Source organism: Malania oleifera, chromosome 4 (assembly GCF_029873635.1).
Source record: "Malania oleifera isolate guangnan ecotype guangnan chromosome 4, ASM2987363v1, whole genome shotgun sequence".
Taxonomy (NCBI): Eukaryota; Viridiplantae; Streptophyta; class Magnoliopsida; order Santalales; family Ximeniaceae; genus Malania; species Malania oleifera.
This window is the reverse complement of record NC_080420.1, coordinates 48,060,880-48,080,699: the sequence shown is the minus strand read 5'-3', so window position 1 is coordinate 48,080,699 and position 19,820 is coordinate 48,060,880. Positions and strand designations below refer to the sequence as shown.

At 37.7% G+C, this 19,820-nt stretch overlaps 1 protein-coding gene across 4 annotated transcripts in view; it reads left to right on the top strand.

The window, feature by feature from the left end:
- The first annotated feature begins 1,921 nt into the window (after positions 1 to 1,921).
- Positions 1,922 to 19,820, top strand: part of LOC131153566 (uncharacterized) — a 48,618-nt gene continuing 30,719 nt past the window's right edge. Inside the window, exons 1-5 of one of the 4 annotated variants that reach the window (XM_058105956.1) lie at positions 1,922 to 2,533; positions 17,380 to 17,621; positions 17,721 to 17,843; positions 17,984 to 18,100; positions 18,247 to 18,429. In XM_058105956.1, the coding sequence (XP_057961939.1) occupies positions 2,074 to 2,533; positions 17,380 to 17,621; positions 17,721 to 17,843; positions 17,984 to 18,100; positions 18,247 to 18,429 (1,125 nt within the window). In that variant the 5' untranslated portion in view covers positions 1,922 to 2,073. The remainder of the gene's footprint in view (positions 2,534 to 17,379; positions 17,622 to 17,720; positions 17,844 to 17,983; positions 18,101 to 18,246; positions 18,430 to 19,820) is intronic. The other 3 variants (XM_058105957.1, XM_058105958.1, XM_058105959.1) reach the window with 3 other exon arrangements.

Here is a 19,820-nt window from a genome sequence, read left to right as displayed (position 1 = left end):
TTCGCATCCTCCACTTTCTTCGGGAAATTTGTTTTTTTATTGCTCTCCTTTGGGTCTTCTGCTTTCTCCAGTGAGTTAGGATCGATCGGCTACTAGTGAAGGGCATGTTCTCCACAACTCTTTTATTGTAAGAGCATGTTAAACATATTCTCCATCTTGTTCTGGGTGGCTTCCATTCTCCTTTGGAATATAAGGAACTCCTCCTTTGTGACTCATGAGCGGTCTATGAGTGTAGAGTGCACAGACTGGGGTGACTGATCGCCTGTGGCAGGGGCAGATATGGAGTTGGTGGTTGCTGCCATTATTCAGGGATCAAGATCGGAAGCGGGATGAACACCTTCTAGAAGCGTTCCCATAGACGACGCCAACTGTTGCGGGATAAAAATGTCAAGGACCTTTGATGAGCCTTCCGATCTCTGATCACTTGAAAAGGATGAAAATAAAGGTGGCTCAGAGGACCCAGGGTGTACTTCGAGGGATCTCTTCGATGCCTAAGTAAGGGAATGCTTTAGAGAGGTTGTATGCAATAGTGAAATGAGGTTAGAATGTGATACCTTTGCCTCTTCACCTGATTCCCTATTTATAGCAGAGGAGTTTGACTCTGGGAGGTAATGCCATTTATTGGCGAGTTATGGCGCAGGCGTAAATCGCTCTGGCCTTTATGAGGTTGACACTAGCAGTTTATGGCGCGAGTGTGAGCTACTCTGGCCTTTATGGCGTTTGACCCATTCTAAGTAGCTGCCTTTGAGTGTCGATGACCGTGATTGTTGTCGTGTCCTAATTGTCTTCTATGGCAGATTGACCATTTGATCTTGGTATATTTAGGGTGTATCAACCTCTAATTGACTCTTAGTTGCTCAGAGGATATGCAACATGACTTTCCCTCTTTTTGCAATGACGCCTTCCTTTATCTATCTTCTTTAAAATATCTCTCCTCCCCTCTTTTGTCTTGCTTCAATGGTAGATCCAACAATCGCTTCCTTGGCTCTCGATTGTCAATGTCCTTCTTCGCCGACCATAGGAAGAGATAATCACTGAGAAGTCCTAATCAGATAAGGAAGATAAAAGCCCTAGTCATTTTTCTGGTTACGATGGAGGAGGTTTCTAATAGTTCATCAGAGATACAACCTTTAATCATGAAGAGAAAGAACATCAAAACCCAACGATAACCCAAATATCTAATCGAAGAATAGAAAACTTTTAGAATTACCAAACAATGAACTGATCATAAGTGTCATCAATAGGTGAATTCATTTAAAATAAATGTGAATATAAAACACTAACTTTAGGAGTTATTAAAGCATTACGTGTAAAATTTAAAAAAAAAAAAAAAAAAGTGAATATAAAGCATGAGCTTTTGGGTTATCAAAGCATTATGTGCATATATAGTCACCTCTAAAGATGGAAAACTTCAAAAAACGAAAAAATATACTAATTAATATTTTAATTTCAACATGATTGAAGAGTAGATTAGTATCATGATTTTTTCATGAACAAACTTGATGGTCATGTGTGAGCACTAGTTTAACTCAAAAATTTTAGTTTTTAAATTTTACATATAATTATATATAAGTCATTAATCTTATCTTGCTTAATTTTTCAATTTAAGATAATTTGAATTAAAATTCACTAATATTCAACGTTACATATATATTTTGACTTAAAATAAACATGAAACATGCAAAAATTGTTGGTTCATACAATGTTTTTAAGTAGAAAACACTATAAAGAGTAGGGTCTTTTAATTAAAGGATGCTAGTTCATCAAATATTTTTTTCTTAATTGACCAATGATTTTTGAGACGCATCATTTTGAGAAAAAAATGTTCATTTCGAATTATTTTTAAAGAATTTCTATTAAAAAAAATTAAAATTGAAGAAAACTCCCTTCTATTCAAGCTGATTCCTACGTGCTTAGACGCAAGATCCCTGCTAAAGAAGCCAATAATGAAATTCCACGTAGCCTAAACGATTACTCTCGTGTGTACGCCACGTACTACGATTGTCTAGTTTTCTGGTGCTTCAATTACCGTGGCTTCTGGGGTTTAGCGAGAGAGCTAGAGCTCTCTCAACAATGGCTTCTCCATCACCATGGAGCTGGTCGAGGAAGGCTATAAACAGCCATCATTCCACCATATTTTGTTTCCCTCTATATCACTGTAGAACTCGTCTAACCACGTTCACCTCCTTCGACTCTTCTTCGTCGTCGTCTTCTTCTTCCTGTTCTTCTTCTTTTTGGTCTTGTACTCCTACTCCTAACTCTACGAAGAGGCTCAAGCAATCTGTAAACCTTGTGAGGTCGCCTGATAAAGCTCTGCCACTTCTAAGAGACCAGGATTTTTCGAGTTCTAAATCTATCGCCTTAGAAGTTAATTCAGAGAATGTAGTTTCTTCTAGTCCAATTCGATCCCGATATAAACGAAAGTTAAGTTTCAAATCATTGTTCGGAAGGCGATCGTTGTGGCGGAGGATCTTTTTCGCTTCGAGAAAAGTCAGGAGCATCATTTTGCTCAATGTTCTCACTATTATTTACGGTAATTATCACACACTCTCCCTCCCCTTTATTGCATTTATTTTCGCAAATTTGGTGTAAGAATTCGGAATTTTCTTTTATGATTCCATCCTCGAAGCTGCAGTTGCAATACTTGCGATATAATTTAGAGGTAAATAACCAAATTAGATGTAACACCCTCCTCCGCCCCCCCCCCCCAAAAAAAAAAAAAAAAAAAAGTAAAAAAAAAGGGTGTGCTCCACGGACAGCTCGTTGAATACTTGAATTTGTGCTTTTTGGTTCTTGTCCAATTATCAGTGTTACTCCGCTTGATAAAGAATTGGTAAAAAAGAGAGAAGAGAGGGTAGATCCATAGGGGCATGTCTGTGAAATGCCTTGATACAATGCATTTATCTGTGACTTATTTAGTTATTTTTTTCTTTTTTTGGTGGACAGAAAACTTAGTGGACTGGCTATCCTTTCTTTTGAGGCTTCTGTAACTTAAGGCTGGAAGACTAGGAGTAATCCGTTTATTGCACGGGCCATTCTGATCCTGCAAAACAGTTTTAGCAATGGAGCTGGCATGGCGGCCATAAAGTGTTTAATTTGCTCTTCTAGACAGGATTTATACAACTGGTGTCATTTATATAATATGCCCATGTAACACAACTGCACTATGACATTCAGTTTAGCCTAAAGGTATGGCCAATTATTACTTGGCTGATGTTTTCTTCCTGTGCTTTGCTCTAGCAATATACTTGGTGGACTTGTCGAGGTGGGGGGTTTTGGTTAAGAGGGTCTAGAAGAGGTGCTGACAGCTGTGAAGAAACTTAATGGAGACAAAGCTCTAGACCTTGATGGTTTTTCTTCAGCGTTTTTCTTTCCCTAGAAGAATTGGGGTTTCTTTTAGTGCTATGAACAAACTGGGCCACTCATGAGTGGCTTAAGAGCTCGCCTTAGTAATAGTAAGAGAGTGGCTCTGGAGATCGGCTTAGTAAGATCTTGATTGAGCTTGTTTATTATCTAAATGAGTAATTCTCAATTTTTGGGTCTGTTTAATAAACGAGCTAAACTTGAGCACAGATAGGCTTGCACGTTTTTGGATCGTGAATAGCTTGATTATAGGCTTGAATGGGCTCATTTATTAGGCTTGAAAATGGGCGTGTTAAGAGGCTCGATTTTAGTTTCAATACTTAGAGAATGTTTTATTTTTGTAAGTTGTTAAATTAACTATTGTGGTAAGTTAAACACATGTGAGGAAGGGGGCTTATATAGAAAAGGGGAGGCCCAGGAAGACTTGCATCTTTCAGTGTGGGAAATGGGAAGACTTCAATTTCACCGCACTGCCTTTTTTTATCATCTATAATTCATTCATTCTTCTTCCATATTCTCCTCCTCAAGAAATCTCAAGTGCTTTCCCTTGATTTAGATAACATATGTGAAATGATGTGTAGTTGACGGCCCCACACCTAGTTTTCATTTATGCATAAAACAAATTCAACATTCTGAGCCTATCAATTTAATAAAATTTTCACATTTAACTTTGATTGAAAAACCTATATGATAAATGTTCTATGCATCTATCTTGCACATCCCAATTCCCCAAAATTCTGAACCAAAACTAGCTATAAACTTTAAATTAACTAACCTCAATTGAGGAAAATTTAAAACTTTTATATAAAAAAAATAAAATCGGTACCTTTTGAAAAAAAAAAAAAAAATCAAATTGGCAGGTGAAGCATGGGCAATTAGGCACCACCATAATTCAGTTATAGGTGTTCCTTTTGTCTTGTCGTCGGTGACGATCTTGAAGCTCGATTGGAAGAATTCCTCTAGCTCCTCCGGTGACATTAACATCCAGAATTTTGGCTCCATCTACAATTTCCTATTGCGCAAGAGAGACACCCGCAGCATACGCAGCAGCAGCGGGCAGCTGAGGACTGCCGAAATCTTGTTTTCCTCAGATGTCAATGTTCGACATGTCGATAGAGGATTGTTGTTGATCACATAGGTTTAGGTTTTTCAATTAGAATATGTTGTTGAAGGAGCCAGGGCTTAGGAAGCTGAGCTCTGTTGCTGATTGGAGGAGATGAAAGAAACGATAGTTGTCCCACAGTGATTACCTCACAAAATTGGAAGCTCACTCCTCCTTTCAAAATGCCATCTTAATCTAGTAAAAGGCAATGTATTTGGGTAGTGGGCTTGGGCCTCATCTACTTCAATAGAACAGACTGCTCTTGAAGTTTAATTCGTACTCTAAAAATTGAGCTTGTGGAAAGGTGAAATGAATTGAGCCTAAGCTTGTAGTTCATTTTTTGAGTCGAGCTCGAGCCCATATTTTTGAGCTCGTTTTCATTTGGGCCCAAGTCTAAGCTGAGTTTTTTGTCTACCAAGCCGAGCATGAACACACTAAAGCTCGGCTCGTTTGCAGCCCTACTGTCATTACATATTATATTTTGGTTGTGCTCAAGTAATTTCATACCACAATTAATATGTGTGACTAGGCTTAACATAGTTTTCATTGCATTGATTCCAAAGAGAAGTGGAGGTAAAGATCTCGAGGACTACATGCCAATTAGCCTTTTTGGTGGTGTTTATAAGTTCTTGCCAAAGTACTAGCTGGCAGATTGAAGAGGGTGACTATGAAGGTTGTTGGAACCTACTAGCATGCTTCTAAGGAGGACAAATAGATTTCAAAAAATGGAGCTCTACTAGCCAATGAAGTGGTGGATGCAAGTCTTAAGAAGGCATCCTAGGGGTATTCTGCAAATTAGAGATTTAGAAAGCCTATGGTCATGTTTGCTGGGGGCTTCTTAAAGTATGTCCTTGAGAGAATGGGGTTTATTCAAGGTAGAGCTGGCAAAATGGATAAAAATCCGTTAATCCGATCCGTATCTGACCCGTTTTAACCGACTTATAATCAACCGCTTGCTAAATGAGTCGAATATGGTTTTCCATTTTCATATCCACCTTCTTAGCAAGTCGGGTCGGATTTATTCGACAGATATCCGTCAAACCGCTTAATATTCCATTACTAATTAACCTATAATAGTCCAACAGCCCACAGCCTACTGCCCAAGTATGGAGAGCCCAGTGCGGCAGTGCACACATGACCCACGCTACACAAACAGCCCAGTAGCCCACACGGCCACAGGCCCACTGCCCACAGTCCGTCAATTCCTCCCCCCCACTCCCAGGCCAGCCCAGTCCCAAATCTCAAATCCTATTTGGGTTTCATTGATTCAAAGTTAAAACTTTCAATTCCAGCTGCACAGCCACATCCCACGATGACGATGATTCCCACTGCCACTGCCATAGCTGACTGCACCCACGGCCACGAGCCACAATTCCCTCACCCAGTCTTCCCTTGTGGCCTCGCCCAGCCACTCGCCCATTCGGCCCTTGCCAGCTATCATGAAACTGCTGGTATTTTCCTCCACGCGGTAGCGGTTTATTTAGTCTGCCCGCTGCCCTCTTACCTTCCTAGTTCTTGCCGCCCCTCCAAAATAATTTCCAATCTCCTTTCTCCAAGTGAAAATCAAAATATCTGCAATAGCAGTGCTTCTTTCCAAACTGTTTGTTCGATCTCCAGGCCTTTGCTTTCAAGACCTTTGTAGGTATTTTCTCCTCTTACTCTCCCCCTCCTTCAGTTTGTAGGGTGTAATGAATCTCTCTATTTTGACTTTTATTTTTTCTTAGGATGAGGCATGGGTGAGCTGTTGATAAGTTGCAATGTATGGAAAGTTGTAGAATTTTGATTGGATACTCATTGCAGAGTACACGCCTAGCAAAACCCTCACCAAACACCTATTAATCATTTCCATTTTGCTTACCTAATCCCTCCTTAAAAGCATTGCAATTTGTAGGTAATTTTCATTATTAATACTCTTTTCCTTCATCTTCTTATGTCTAATACGGCCTATCTTCATTTGAATGATTTAAATAAATCTTTCAAACTTGTGGTCTATCTTCATTTGGCTGATTAATTTAATTAAATCTTCAAACTTGTCTTGATTTTTAAACAACCAGAGGGTTTGCCTCTTATGACTTAATTTTATTTCAACGGGCAGTAATCATCTACTCTATATTTCTAATTTATAAAAGGACAAGTTTTTGTGTGAAGTGCACAAATGCATGGCGGTGGAGTCAAAAAGAAAGTGCGTGATAACCTTAGTGGGATTAATCTAAACTATAATAATTAATTGTTTTTACTGGAAAACCATTCTTAGTAGTTATTTTACTAGAAATAATGAAAGTTAAGTGCAATAAGTCCCAAATATTGTTGGTGATATGCATAAGATGCTATATGAGGTCTTTCAAATGCATAGGCACAATTAGAATGAATTTGAAGGCTCACCTAGAGAAGAGACTACTAGTCGAGAACCTACACAGGGCCGAATGAGGATGTCAAAAGGTTTTATGAGTTGCTAAAGGATCTGGATAAAACTTTGTGTACTAGTGGATTGAACCTAGGCACTTAAAATGATAGGAACAGTCATCCATCTTGACTAGCAATTCAATTTAGATTTTAGAGAGACTCACACAAGTCACACAGTTTGAGTTTCTATTTTGAGTTGGATTGGGACTAATTTATTATGTTTTAATGCTTATAGTTTTACTTACATGAATCAGGAGTTGTTAATTAGTTTAAACGATTGAATGATTAAAATAATTACTAGAAAAGTTAATACACAAACTAATTGCAAGCTGTCGTATACAATTTAAATTATTATGACACGAAATAAGTTGTTAATAAAATTATATTTGAGAATGGCGGATTATCCGTTCATCTGCCATTAATTATCTGACCTGAAACCGCCTAATCCGTCACTTAAACGAGTTGAATATGAATTATGATTTCTCCACCTGATAATCCGCCTTATCCGCCACGGATTATCCGACCCGATCTGCTTTGCCAAGTCTAATTCAAGGTGGCGATCTTGGATCTGGTGGCATATATCTATAGCGGAACTTTCCATTTTTGTGAATGGGACATTGGGTATAGGAGAGGACTGAGGCAAGGGGGATCCAATATCCCCTTTACTATTCATTCTTTCAACAAAATCCTTGCAAAAGTAGTGGAAGTGGGCCACAAGGGTTGACAATGGGGAACTTTGGAGGTGAATATCTAGAAGTTTCACATATTGATGATACCATTGTTTGTAGATGCAATGGAAGATTGAAATTTCTCTCTTAGGTATGTTCTCTTTGCTTTTGAAGTAGTGTTTGGTTTGAAAATGAATTGTGGGAAAATGCTGAGTGTTCCAGTGGGAGGCCTTAGGATGGGCAGGATGTTGCACCTGTTTTGGGGTGTGGTCTTGGACTCTCTACTTGAGGTAAAGTATTGAAGAATGTGGGTGCTTGTGATGGAAAAATTTGGGAATGCACTAGCTGGTTGGAAAGTGCCTTTGTTTTTTGAAGGAGGTCTGCTGATATTGATCCAATGTCTTTTGAATTAAGTATTAATATTTTGCCTTTATTTCTAATCCTTATTTTAGTTTCCCTCCAAGACTTGAAATCATTCAAAGAAGGTTTCTTTGGGGAAGTGGGATGCCTTCATGCATCATCTGGTAAGAAAGGGAATTGTAAGAGCCCTATTCAATTGGGGATGTTTAGATGTCTTTGATTTACTGGGGATGAACAAGGCACTGCTTGGAAAATGGCTTGGAGGTATACTTGTGAGAGGACAAACTTGTTAATAAAGGTGACAGGCTAAATATGAGAAAAGCCATATGGCTAGTAGTGGTAGATGGTAGGAATTCTCGTGGGGTGGGGTGTTGGAAATTTTTTGGGAAGGATTGGGAGAAGGAGTTCAGCAATGGTGTCTTCTTTGAGGTTGACAATGGCCTTAAGGTTTTATTTGGCCTATGTTTGATATGGTTATACCCCTATAAAATGTCAATTTCATTGATTATAGAGGTTGTCTGTAGATGAAAGTATAAGTTAGTGACAGCTTGGTGATTGAGAGTGATGAAAAAAAAGGTGGGACCTAATATTCTGAAGTAACTTTAGAGAGCTTGAAATGGATGGTTGCTTGAGTTTGTTGAAGTCACTATATGATAGTGGGGGTGAATGGAATGGGTGTGGATAAAATTTCCTAGCCTAACTCAAAAATTGGAAGTTTCTCCCTTATCCCCGTTGCCCCCCCCCCCCCCCCTTTTAAACCCAAAAAAGTGGTAGTTTCTCATTGAAATCTTATTATTCATGGATCAAAAGAAGGGAGGCAAGATAGGAGAAGCATATTTTCCCTAGAAATCTGTTTCTAAACCTAAAATTCGGACCAAGGGTGCCTTCTTTCTGTGGTGGCTACATGGGAAAGAATCCTAAAGATTGATTGTCTCATTAAAAGAGGTAAAAAAGGGCATCTTTGGGTGTCACAAGCCAAGCTTGTTTAGGGCATTATGGTTGCCAGTGATTGCTTGCCTTTTGTACATGAGATTGGTAACCATCATATAAATAGTGGTATTGGTTTTATTTATTGGGTGGGTTAATGCCTTTGTGTAAAATAGGAATATGGCTCCTTGGTCAATTTTATGTTTCCAAGCGCTAGAGCTAGAATAACACAGAAAGCTCTTTAGGGGTAGAGTGAGTGTTCATCAATCATTGTAATACTCACTAGCATGTAAACATGTTTAGCCTGTTTGCCTCCTTGGCTAAACACAAGTGGCCTTCAGAGGTGTTATTAGTGAGTTGATTTTTTTACAATTTACCGCATGATTCTCATTTGCTCACATGATTACTTATTGCTTTTGCTTACTGTGCATTTGATGGTTGTGAATGTGTTTTTGTGGTAAATTGTGGTATACTTTCGGCTAACTAGTTAAGTAAGAGTGCTTTAGCTAGTGTTTCACGACCCTTCACAAGGTGTGAAGTGTTTGGACTGTAGCACTAGACCGCAATGTTTCTTGCTTTGTGGGCATGGGGGGAGGGTCTTCATAGTATAAACAGTTTCCCCTAGCTTATATGAAGAGAGGTTGTTTCCTTGGTCCGAACCCTTGACTAATTGGTTACAAGCAACCTTACTGTTGATCCAAGGAAGACTTTGAAATCACTAATCATCTTTTATTGCATTTTAAATGAATGAGGGTGCTATGGTGCTTAGTCTATGCTACTTTGGTAGTTAACTAGTTGGTCATAAGTGAAGTGGGAGTAGAACTGCAGCTTTGGAGAGGCTCCAAATGTAGGATGAGAGATAGAGAATATTGGGATGTGGTCTCTTTTGATTTGCTTTGGATCATTTGGAGGGAGAAATGACAACCTTGAAGGGAATGAGTATGCTTTGGAAAAGCTAAAAGAAGAATGACTAGCTTCATATCTCTTATTATTGCTGCTTTGGATCCTTTGTAGATTTTTTGATAGTTTCTTTTGTTGTTCTTGATAATTGGGTGAACTCCCATCGAATTCCTTTTTAATTTATAAATGTTTTTTATCAATTGTTGAAGTATTGGGCAAAATGGAAGATGTAAATGATAGGTCCTCCCTCCACTTGTAATATATGTCAATTACATAACAATGACCTTACCCTTACTAAGTCATGCTCATTAACATATTAACAACACGTAGTAATAATGCTAATTGATCAAAATAATAAGGAACACTTCCCCTCAAGCTGGAGCATAGATATCATATGCTCCTAGCTTGTTATATATGAATTTAACTCAAGCAATCCTTAAGTGAATAAATCAGCAAGTTGGAATTTAGACTTCACATGAGTGGTTGTAATGAGCTTATGCACAAGTTTCTTCCAAACAAAGTGACAATCAGCTTCATTGTGTTCTGTTTGTTCATGGAAAATTGGGTTGGAGGCTATATGAATAGTAGCTTGATTATCATGCATCAACTCCATAGGCCGAGAATGTGGGAAACCAAGTTCTTCCAACACGTTGCTTAACCAAACGAATTCACATGTAGTGTGAGCCATGGTCTGATAATTTGACTTAGTGCTTGACTTGGCCATCGCATTTTGTTTTTTATTCTTCCAAGATACCAATTTACCAGCAATAGAAATACAATACTAGATTGTAGATGCTTTGTTGGAAGGTGATCCAACCTAATTTGCATCTATATCTTGATATAAGAGACTTCTTCCAGGGGCACCTTTGAGGTATCTCAAGATGTGAATTCTCCATTGAGTGACTTGTTCTCGGAGAATCAAGAACCTGGCTCATAGTACTTCTTGTGGAATATATATCTGATCAAGTTTCTGGTATGACCCCAAACATCATAGTGGATTAGCATGAAAGGGTTTATTGCCCATTTATTGACTTGGGAAGCAAATGGAGTATGATGATGCTTTCCCAACTTGTCTAATGAAGGATGATCAAAGCAACAATGGCTTTGGAGTGGCGTAGCAGTAGCAGTGCACGCAATGGAAGGAGAAAGCGACTCAAAGTCGTAAAGTTCTATGTTCTCCACCAATTATAAGTTGACAATAAAATGACAAAAGAATGTTTTTAATCAACAATTCATGAATTTTGTAATCTTGTTGTTAAAGCTTGATATATATTGTTACCCCACTGCCTAACAACTTAATCTTTTAGGCATAGTGGTAATATAATATGGTATCAGAGCCATTGTTACTGGGAGGTCCTGGGTTCTTGTCCTTTTGCCCACATTTGTTGTTTGTACATTAAGAATGATCTTATTCCTTGTAATGAGTGTTGTTTATTGTGCATTATCTCTCCATGTGCAATTGGGCTGCTCGTGTAGGGGCATGTTATGACTTGATATATGCTGCTGGTCCACTACCTAACAACTTAAGCTTTTAGGTAATTTGATAATCTAACACTTGCCAACTGATATAAGATTGAAGAGAAACTAGGGAATATGGAAAATAGAAGAAAGAGAGACGAAGGAAGGGAATTTACTGTCCTTATTTCCTCAACAGTAGTAGTGGAACCATTAGCAACAGTAACACGAGGTAAGCTTTTAGAAGCTTGTTATATTATTAGTAGTAGCTGAGTCTATAACCCAAGAACTATTGTGAGAAATACTGCACAACAGGCAAACTGTCGGGTATCCTGAGCAAGAGATGCAATGGGGAGAGAAGCTTGTTAGAATGCTTAATTCCGCTGGAACTTGGAATATTCCTTATCTAACATTGATATGCTATGCTGCCTCCCACTTAAGTCTAAAAATGTGGAATCTGTGGTGGCTACATTGGCAATGCATGGCGGTTTACCATGAAGATCCCAACAATGCTCAATCGTATGACCTTCTTGCCCACAATGTTTTCACTTGCAGGCAAGGTCTTAAATTTCGATTTCGACTCAAATTTCGAAGCTCTAAAAGTACGGAAATTTCGACAAAAATTTTGATTTTGATGTCAATTTCTATTTCGATTTGAAAAATAACGGAAATTAGTAGTAAAGAATGGAATTCTTTGTGAAACTTTAGAAATGGTTAACAAACATAATAATATAAGTTTTTGGACTAATATATTACAAATTAAATACGTCTATGTTTTGTATGAGGTGGAAAAATTGTAAAATAGTATGTGTATCAAACATATTTGTAAGATAATATACATTAAACATATTCAGTTAATACAAATGAAATTTATTATACAAATAATGATAATTTAGGCATGAATGGTTAAATAAAATGTTATTGTAAGTTTATTTTTTCATATAATTTCAAAAGCACTTGTAATATTTTTTTGTTTGGATAAAATAAATTAAGATAGAAATTTCACTTCACTCCTAAATTTCTCCTTTGAATTCTGACAAAATTTCATCGTATAGTTAAAATATCTGAAATTTCGACAAAGTTTCGCTAAAATTTCGAGATTTTGATAAATTTCGGATGATTCGTTGAGATTTTGACGGAAATTATGCAAGATAGAAATCGAGTGCCATTTCAATTTCGAGGGTGATAGAAATCGGAAATTTTGACATAAATTTCGACAATTTCGTGGAAATTTAAGACCACGCTTGCAGGGAGCCCTCTATCATGTCCATCCCTCCCCCCCACAGCCACTCAAACCACTTTGAGAATTTCTGCAGCTACTTGGTGGAAAACTAGAATCACCTTGTGTAACAAAAGCAGTCTTCTTAGACCCAGGGGTTGAGACAGCAGAAGTAGGGGCTGAGGGATTCGTGCGGGAGGATGACTAAATGACACAAGACTAAACATCAGGAGAGGGTGGCAGCTTTGCACTACCGAGGATCTAGATCAGATTGCCTAAACTTGGATTTCAAACCGCTAGGAACTGAAGAACTGTCTGTTCTCTACTTTTGCATCTCTTAAACAAAGGCAGATATGGGTTGCACGATGTTAAGTTCCTCATGGATGCACTTCATCTCTGCAAAGTACTTTGAGATTCTCTTGTCTCCCTGTTGTAATTGGAAATATTCCTGGGATAGATCATACATACATGTAATGTTTTTGGAATATAAGAGCTTGACATAATCCGAAATCTCCTTGCATACGGCTAGATGTATGCACTTCCATGCAACCTACGATTCCATGGGTTACACAATAGGGAGACAATCGATGTATCTTCTTGAATCCATGCTTCTTTCCTTTTGTTATCACTATGCCTGGTTTGAAACAAGTGTTCAGATTTACCTAAGTCAAATGTATCTTGACAGCCTTAGACCATTGCACACGACTCTTTCCTTCCAAGATCTTGGTTGTTAATCATTATTTGAGGCAATGATCAAGGGACATAATTTGGTATTCACAGACTCCATCCCAACATCCACATAGGGGACCAACAATGAACAAGGTCAATGACTTGAACAACCAGAACGACCATGGACAAAGGTGAACAATTGAAAGAAGGACGAAAGAGACACAAACAAACTAGCATAACACTGCCACAGCCCCAAGAAACTAACATGCAGCTCTAATGGTTTCAAACAACCGTCAACAAAGTGCTACGAGTGGGTGACTAAAAAAGGTTTGATTTTGAACAGAAGGCATGCCTGATAACTTGATATTATGGAGTACGGAAGTAGTAAGGCATTCAGGAAGGAATTGGACCAATAATAGCGTTCAAAAAGCTCTCATGTGCCGACACGTGGGGTCTGAGATACTGGCTTTTGGTTGTTGCATGGGGGTGGTGGGGGCTGGCGATGAAGTTTCAGACTTGAAGAGCGGCAGGTTCTGTGGCTATATGGGGTTGGTTTTGCAAAATTTGAAGGGGTTCTTAAACAAACGTCTAGGAATTTATCTGATGGTTCCTGGAGTTGTTTCTTGTCTCTTGTGGTGTGGACAATCCTTCTGTGGTGGCAGGTTTGCATGGGATTGTGAGACCTAGGATTTGGTTTGGCAGTGGCTACGCACTAATGGTTTAGCTCACGTTTTGCTTCAGTTCCATGTTGAATATTGGGTAGATTGGAAGACCTAATCACAATGATAGGTCTCTCCCTCTATTTATAATATATGTCGAGTACATTGTGATGACCATAATACCTTTACTAACTCACGCTTACTAACATAGCAGTAAGGCAGAGTAATATGGCTGAATGATGCAAATAATAACACCAACGTACGAAAAAAAAAAAAAAAAAAAGAAGAAGAAGAAAATAAGATGGAAAAAAAATTGTTGACAGCCTTGATTATGGGGAAATCAGTCTTTGGGACTTGAGAGCTTTATGTAATCTTCTCCATTGTACTATTCCTGTTTCATAGTGGATTTCTTCTCATTATGGCACTTGTGGATTTAGGTTTCACAGTTGAACAACCTACATTTATGAGTGCATTCTTTCGAATATTCTTTACTTTTCTCCTTTGTTTTATTTTTGCATTCAACTGATCCTTGCCATTAGTTTATTTCCATATTACAATCACTACACCATTGATGGTGTAAGCAGATTTACTGTGATACAGGGTACGATTTTGTAACAGTTTAGAGTGGATTATTATAGATTGCATTTTGACAAATTTTTTACAGTTTACTTGTGAAATTGCCTGCATTCCTTCAATTTAAATATCTAATCATTGTGTATATCTGTCTCAGTCAGTTCTTTGAATTTTCTGAACAAATGAGTGTTGAAGAATGGAATTGTGATAACTGGAGAACCACTGAATTATAAGTACTTTTATTCTGTTTATAATACATCCATGTTCAATAAATGATGATATTATGGTAATGCTTTTACTAATATGCTAACCTGTAGTGTAATGCTCCACATCAAGCTGGGGCATATATATCATATGCTTATAGCTTGTTGCAAATGAACTTAATTTGAGGCCCCTCTAAGTACTTAATAAACCAAAAAGCCAACTGATATTCAGATTTCAGACTTCTCTTGACTTGAGTACTTGCAATTAGCTTTCCTCCAAGGTTTTCTTGAACAAAATGACAGTTAATTTCAATGTATGTTTTTGTCCTCTCATGAAGAAGGGTTTGAAATAATTTGAACAGCGGCTTGATTTTCACTCAAAAAAAGATTTACAAGTATCCCCTGAAGATTCAAGAACCCACGAACGATAGTCCCTCCTTTCAGATGGAAGACTACCCTCCAACAAACATAAAAAAGAGGTTAGCTCCAACACCTCCATATTGTTAAGAGCCCTACAAATCTTATGTGACTTCCTCCCCTTTTAATATGTAAAAATGAAGAAGTAGATTTATTGTGCAAAGAGGACATTCTATGTAGACAAGGAAAAGAAGTGCAAATTGTAAGAGTCCCCCACCCAAATGTCTTCCCAAAATCGAATACTATACCCATTACCTGTAATAAATTTAGTGTAAGGACTAACGGAGGATATAATGGTGAACACCCTTCCAAGGACTCCACAAAAACATTTCAACCCCAAAATAGCACCCATCCATTATCCTACAAGCCAAATCTATTTATTATTACTTGCCAGCAGGAAAACACCATTTACACGTTAAAGAAATCTTCTTAGGCACCAACTTTCCAAGACTTGAACCCCTTCCTTTTTAGACCCACAAACAACCTCCCAATTAGCCAAATGATCTTTATTCTCCCCCATTCTAGACCATAGGAAAACTCTCAGGACTTTCTCAATATTTGTGGCTACACCTCAAAGAATTCTAAAAATAGATAAGAAATGGAGATGGACACCAGCAAGATATGCCCAGATACATGTCGCATGCTCAACCAGAAAAAATAAAAGCCTCCTCCTTCCATCCAACTTCTGGGACACCTCCATTACATGATCCAAAACCCCATTGTCTTAGTATTACCACCTAGAGGCATTCCTAAATAAATCAAAGGCCAATCAAGAATACTACACCCATATAAAGAGGACAAATCCAAAGATCTAAAACACCCGATAATACATGTTATCCCACTCTTCCCCAAATTTATTTTTAAATTAGATACCCTCTTGAACAATTGCAAGATAGCAAATTTAAAAAGACTTCTACAAGAATGAATAGGAAAGGAAGAAGAGGATTTCCTTGCCTAACCATTTAGGCTCCCCATTAGTATGACTAAGAAAGAGGCGTTAGATAAACACCACCTCGGCCAAGTTGGCCACCTGTCTCCAAACTTCTTCCTAGAATGATTTTGTCAAGAAAGTTCCAACTAACTTAGTAATAAGCCTTTCGAAGTCCTATTTAAAAACAACGCCCTTTTCTATCCTTCTACAAACATCCTCAACAACCTCATTTACTACTAAAAGAGCATCCACATTCTGCATGTTCCCCTCCCCCCCCCCCCCCCCCACAAAAGCACTTTCAGCCTCCAAAATAGTATCCATATTACATAACGCAACCTATCGGGTAGAACCATAGAACCTTTGCAATGATACTATACACACTAGTCACCATACTAGTAGGCCGGAAATCTTCAACTTTAGCAAACTTATTCTTCTTAGGCACCACTGTGATGAAAGTTGAGGTAATACGTTTTCCTAAAACCCCATTAAAATAGAATTTGTTGAAATTCTTCATTAAATCCCTCTTAACCACATCTCAGTAATCATGAAAGAAAGCCATATGAAACCCTTCTGGAACTAGAGCCTTGCCCCCCCTTAATCCTAAACATAACCACGTTAACCTCACATTCCTCAAATGACCTTTCCAACCACCTCATTTGGTCACTAAAAGTAGGACTCCACTCCAAACTCTCACACATTATTCTCCTCAGTAAACAAAGTAGAAAAGAATCTGTAATTGCCTCAGATATCAAACAAGAATCAGTAATAACCTCACCTCTCCTAAGTTCCTATTCCCGAATCATGTTCCCTCTCCTCTTTTAGCACTAGCCAACCTATGGAAAAAGTTTGAATTATTTTCATTTTCTCTACCCATTTAAATTTCATCCTTTGCCTCCAATTCCTCATTTTCCTAAAGACTGCCTCCTTTAACTCATTTATCAATAATATCCTCTTATCTTTATCACACTCCAAAAGATCCCCATCTTCTTCATTCCTATGCAACAAATCAAGCTTACCTAAAATGCTACTTTTCTTATCCCTGATACCCCCAAAGGCTTCAAAATTAGTTTTTCAGAAAACATACTCTTCCCATCTTTTATCAACATTTTCACTCCAAACACTCCGAATCAATGACTGAACGGACTTTTGTTCGGGGCACATATTTTCAAATATAAATGGAACAAATCCCATTTGATCTTGCTAGACTCTAATAGAAAAGGAAAATGATCTGACATTGGCTAGTGAAAGACCTTTGGGAAAGGTCCATGACAGAAACATGGCTCACGACATAATTGCTAGTACGTACTTGAGATGTACCTCTTTACAATAGCAGTAGTTCACACATTGCCTTCTAGTTATTATGTTTATCAGTCACCAAAATCTTAAAGTGTGGGTGCCTGTTTGTGTGTGCATCTGTGTGTGTGATTGTGTGCATGCGTGTGTGCATGTGCTTGCGTAAATCTTTGTATGATTGCAGGTAGAGCTGTGCATGGATCACAGTTTTAAAGATCAATTCGTTTCATCTTGTAGCTAGTAATATTCCAGTTGTGAAAGAGGTTGAAGCGATAACAGACCCAGCGCTATTCACTGTTGTGCGTTTCGCTGTGTCAGCCATTCCATTTATACCATTTGTATTCCAAGCACGGGGTGATGCTCGGACCCGTAATGCAGGGATCGAGCTCGGTTTATGGGTCAGTTTAGGATACCTTATGCAGGCACTTGGACTGCTTACATCTGATGCTGGACGGGCATCATTTATTTCTGCATTAACTGTACGCTCCTCATAGGCTCATGTGCATTCATAATTTTTATGGAGTGCAAATTTTTTTTTTCTTTTGTGATTTTTTAAAGGTTTTGGTTCGTTTGAGCAGGTAATTGTGGTTCCCTTTCTGGATGGTTTGCTAGGAGCAACGGTGTCTTCGCGTACCTGGTTAGGAGCTTTCATGTCTATCTTAGGAGTTGCTATGCTGGAATCCAGTGGATCTCCTCCCAGTGTAAGTGTGTCTTGGTATCTTTTTGGTTGTTTCTATCCAAATTATGATGATCCAAGCAGGACTTAATGGAGAATGTGTTATGCATAATTGAGTATGAGTAGTCATTTATTTATTCAGCATTCTGCATTATTCTCATTCAGGTTGGAGATCTGTTGAACTTCTTTAGTGCTGTTTTTTTTGGTGTCCATATGCTTAGAACCGAGCATATTTCAAGAAGTACAAATAAAGAAAACTTCTTACCGCTCATTGGATATGAGGTCTGTTTATTGATCATGACTCATGAATGAGCTACAAGCCCCCCCTCCCTTTTTCTCCGTTTTAGTTCATAATTCAATGTGATGTTTTAATTTATGTAGCTTATTAGTCTTCATGCATTTTTAATAAATGTTTTTTGTTTCTCCAGGTATCCGTTATTGCTCTTTTATCAACAGTGTGGTATGTCATTGGAGGCTGTTTTGGCACCACCCAAGTTTGCATTCCATCAACTTGGACATGGACAATGTTTTGGAACTGGATGTGTACATTTCCATGGATACCGGTGCTTTACACAGGCATATTCTCGACTGGATTATGCTTGTGGATTGAGGTACTATTCTTGGTGAAGAGTTTTTCCCCTTGCTTAATTTTGCTACTGTTTTGTTTTGTTTTATTTATTTATTTTGTTTTTTTTTTTCAAATGCTTTTAAAACTCAAACCAACTACAAAACACTTTTGAATCTTTTGACAGTCTGGATTGGTGACACCAAATCCCCTCCTCCAACCTACTCCACGGAAAAAGTTTTTGGTTACTCATGACACGTCATGTCTTTTTCACAAACTTCTACTCATGCCCTGAGCCTTTTTATTCTTGTCATGTGTGATTATTGGTCTTTGAGGTACATATCTAAGGGATAGTTTGAAGCTGCTTATGTAAAGTGCTGAATTGAAGAAACTGCTTAATTTTATGTGCTGATAATAAGTGCTGAATAGAAAGGTGCTCAAAGTCGTAAAACTGTTTGGTTGTTTCTAAAAGTAGGATCTGATTATTAATCTAATTCATCATTATTATTTTGATTAACAATAATTTATTATAATACATAACAATTTATTAAATTATGTTAATAATAATATTAATTAAAATAAAAAGTAAATTATTATAATTAATATAATTTATCATCATTATCTTCTAATTAGCAAAAAAATATATTACTATACATAATAAAATGATGTACGGTTAATAACAATTTATGTTAATAGCAATGCTATAGAATTGCCCCCATGCATCAACACAACCTACTTTTACGTGGCAAAAAGCAATCATTCTTTGCTTCTCAAAAGCCACTTAAAAAAAGGTGGTTCTTTTTTGGAACTTTTGAATAAACACTTTGTTTGGAACATGCCAAACAATATTTTTTTACACAAGCAATTATTTCAAGTGATAAGTGGTACAAGAAGTTTTTTTTGAGTACTACCAAATGGTATCTAAATTTGTTCTAATAACACTTCCTATTTCTTTATTTATAGGCAAACCTATTAACTTCTTAGGACCATACTTACATTGTCTTTGATATTGTCGACACCGGATTCTAGTTTGGGGGGGTGTGCCAACAGATGGGATGTGCTTTTGCATGGTGATCCCTCAAACAAGAAAAGTTAAAAGGGGTGTGTATAAGACTTTGAGAAGATACAAAGATTGAAATTACAGAGTCGCCACCTTTATTATTATTGTTGTTTAGGGAAAACAAAGGAAAAAACTTTAAAAGGTCTATGACATAGAGAATAAGGGTTCGGGAGTACTCTTGTATGTATAGAAGGTGGTAGACTAACCATTCTAAGAGAGATTAGCCAACCAACACCCTACCAATGCCCATACTAAGAACGGTTACTGCTACCTGTGTGTAACTGTGTATCCAAATTGAGAAAAGAAATTGTAAAGGGGTTTGGCCTCAGATAACCCTAAATTTTGAAAATATGAAGTAAAAGATGTGAAAACAAAGT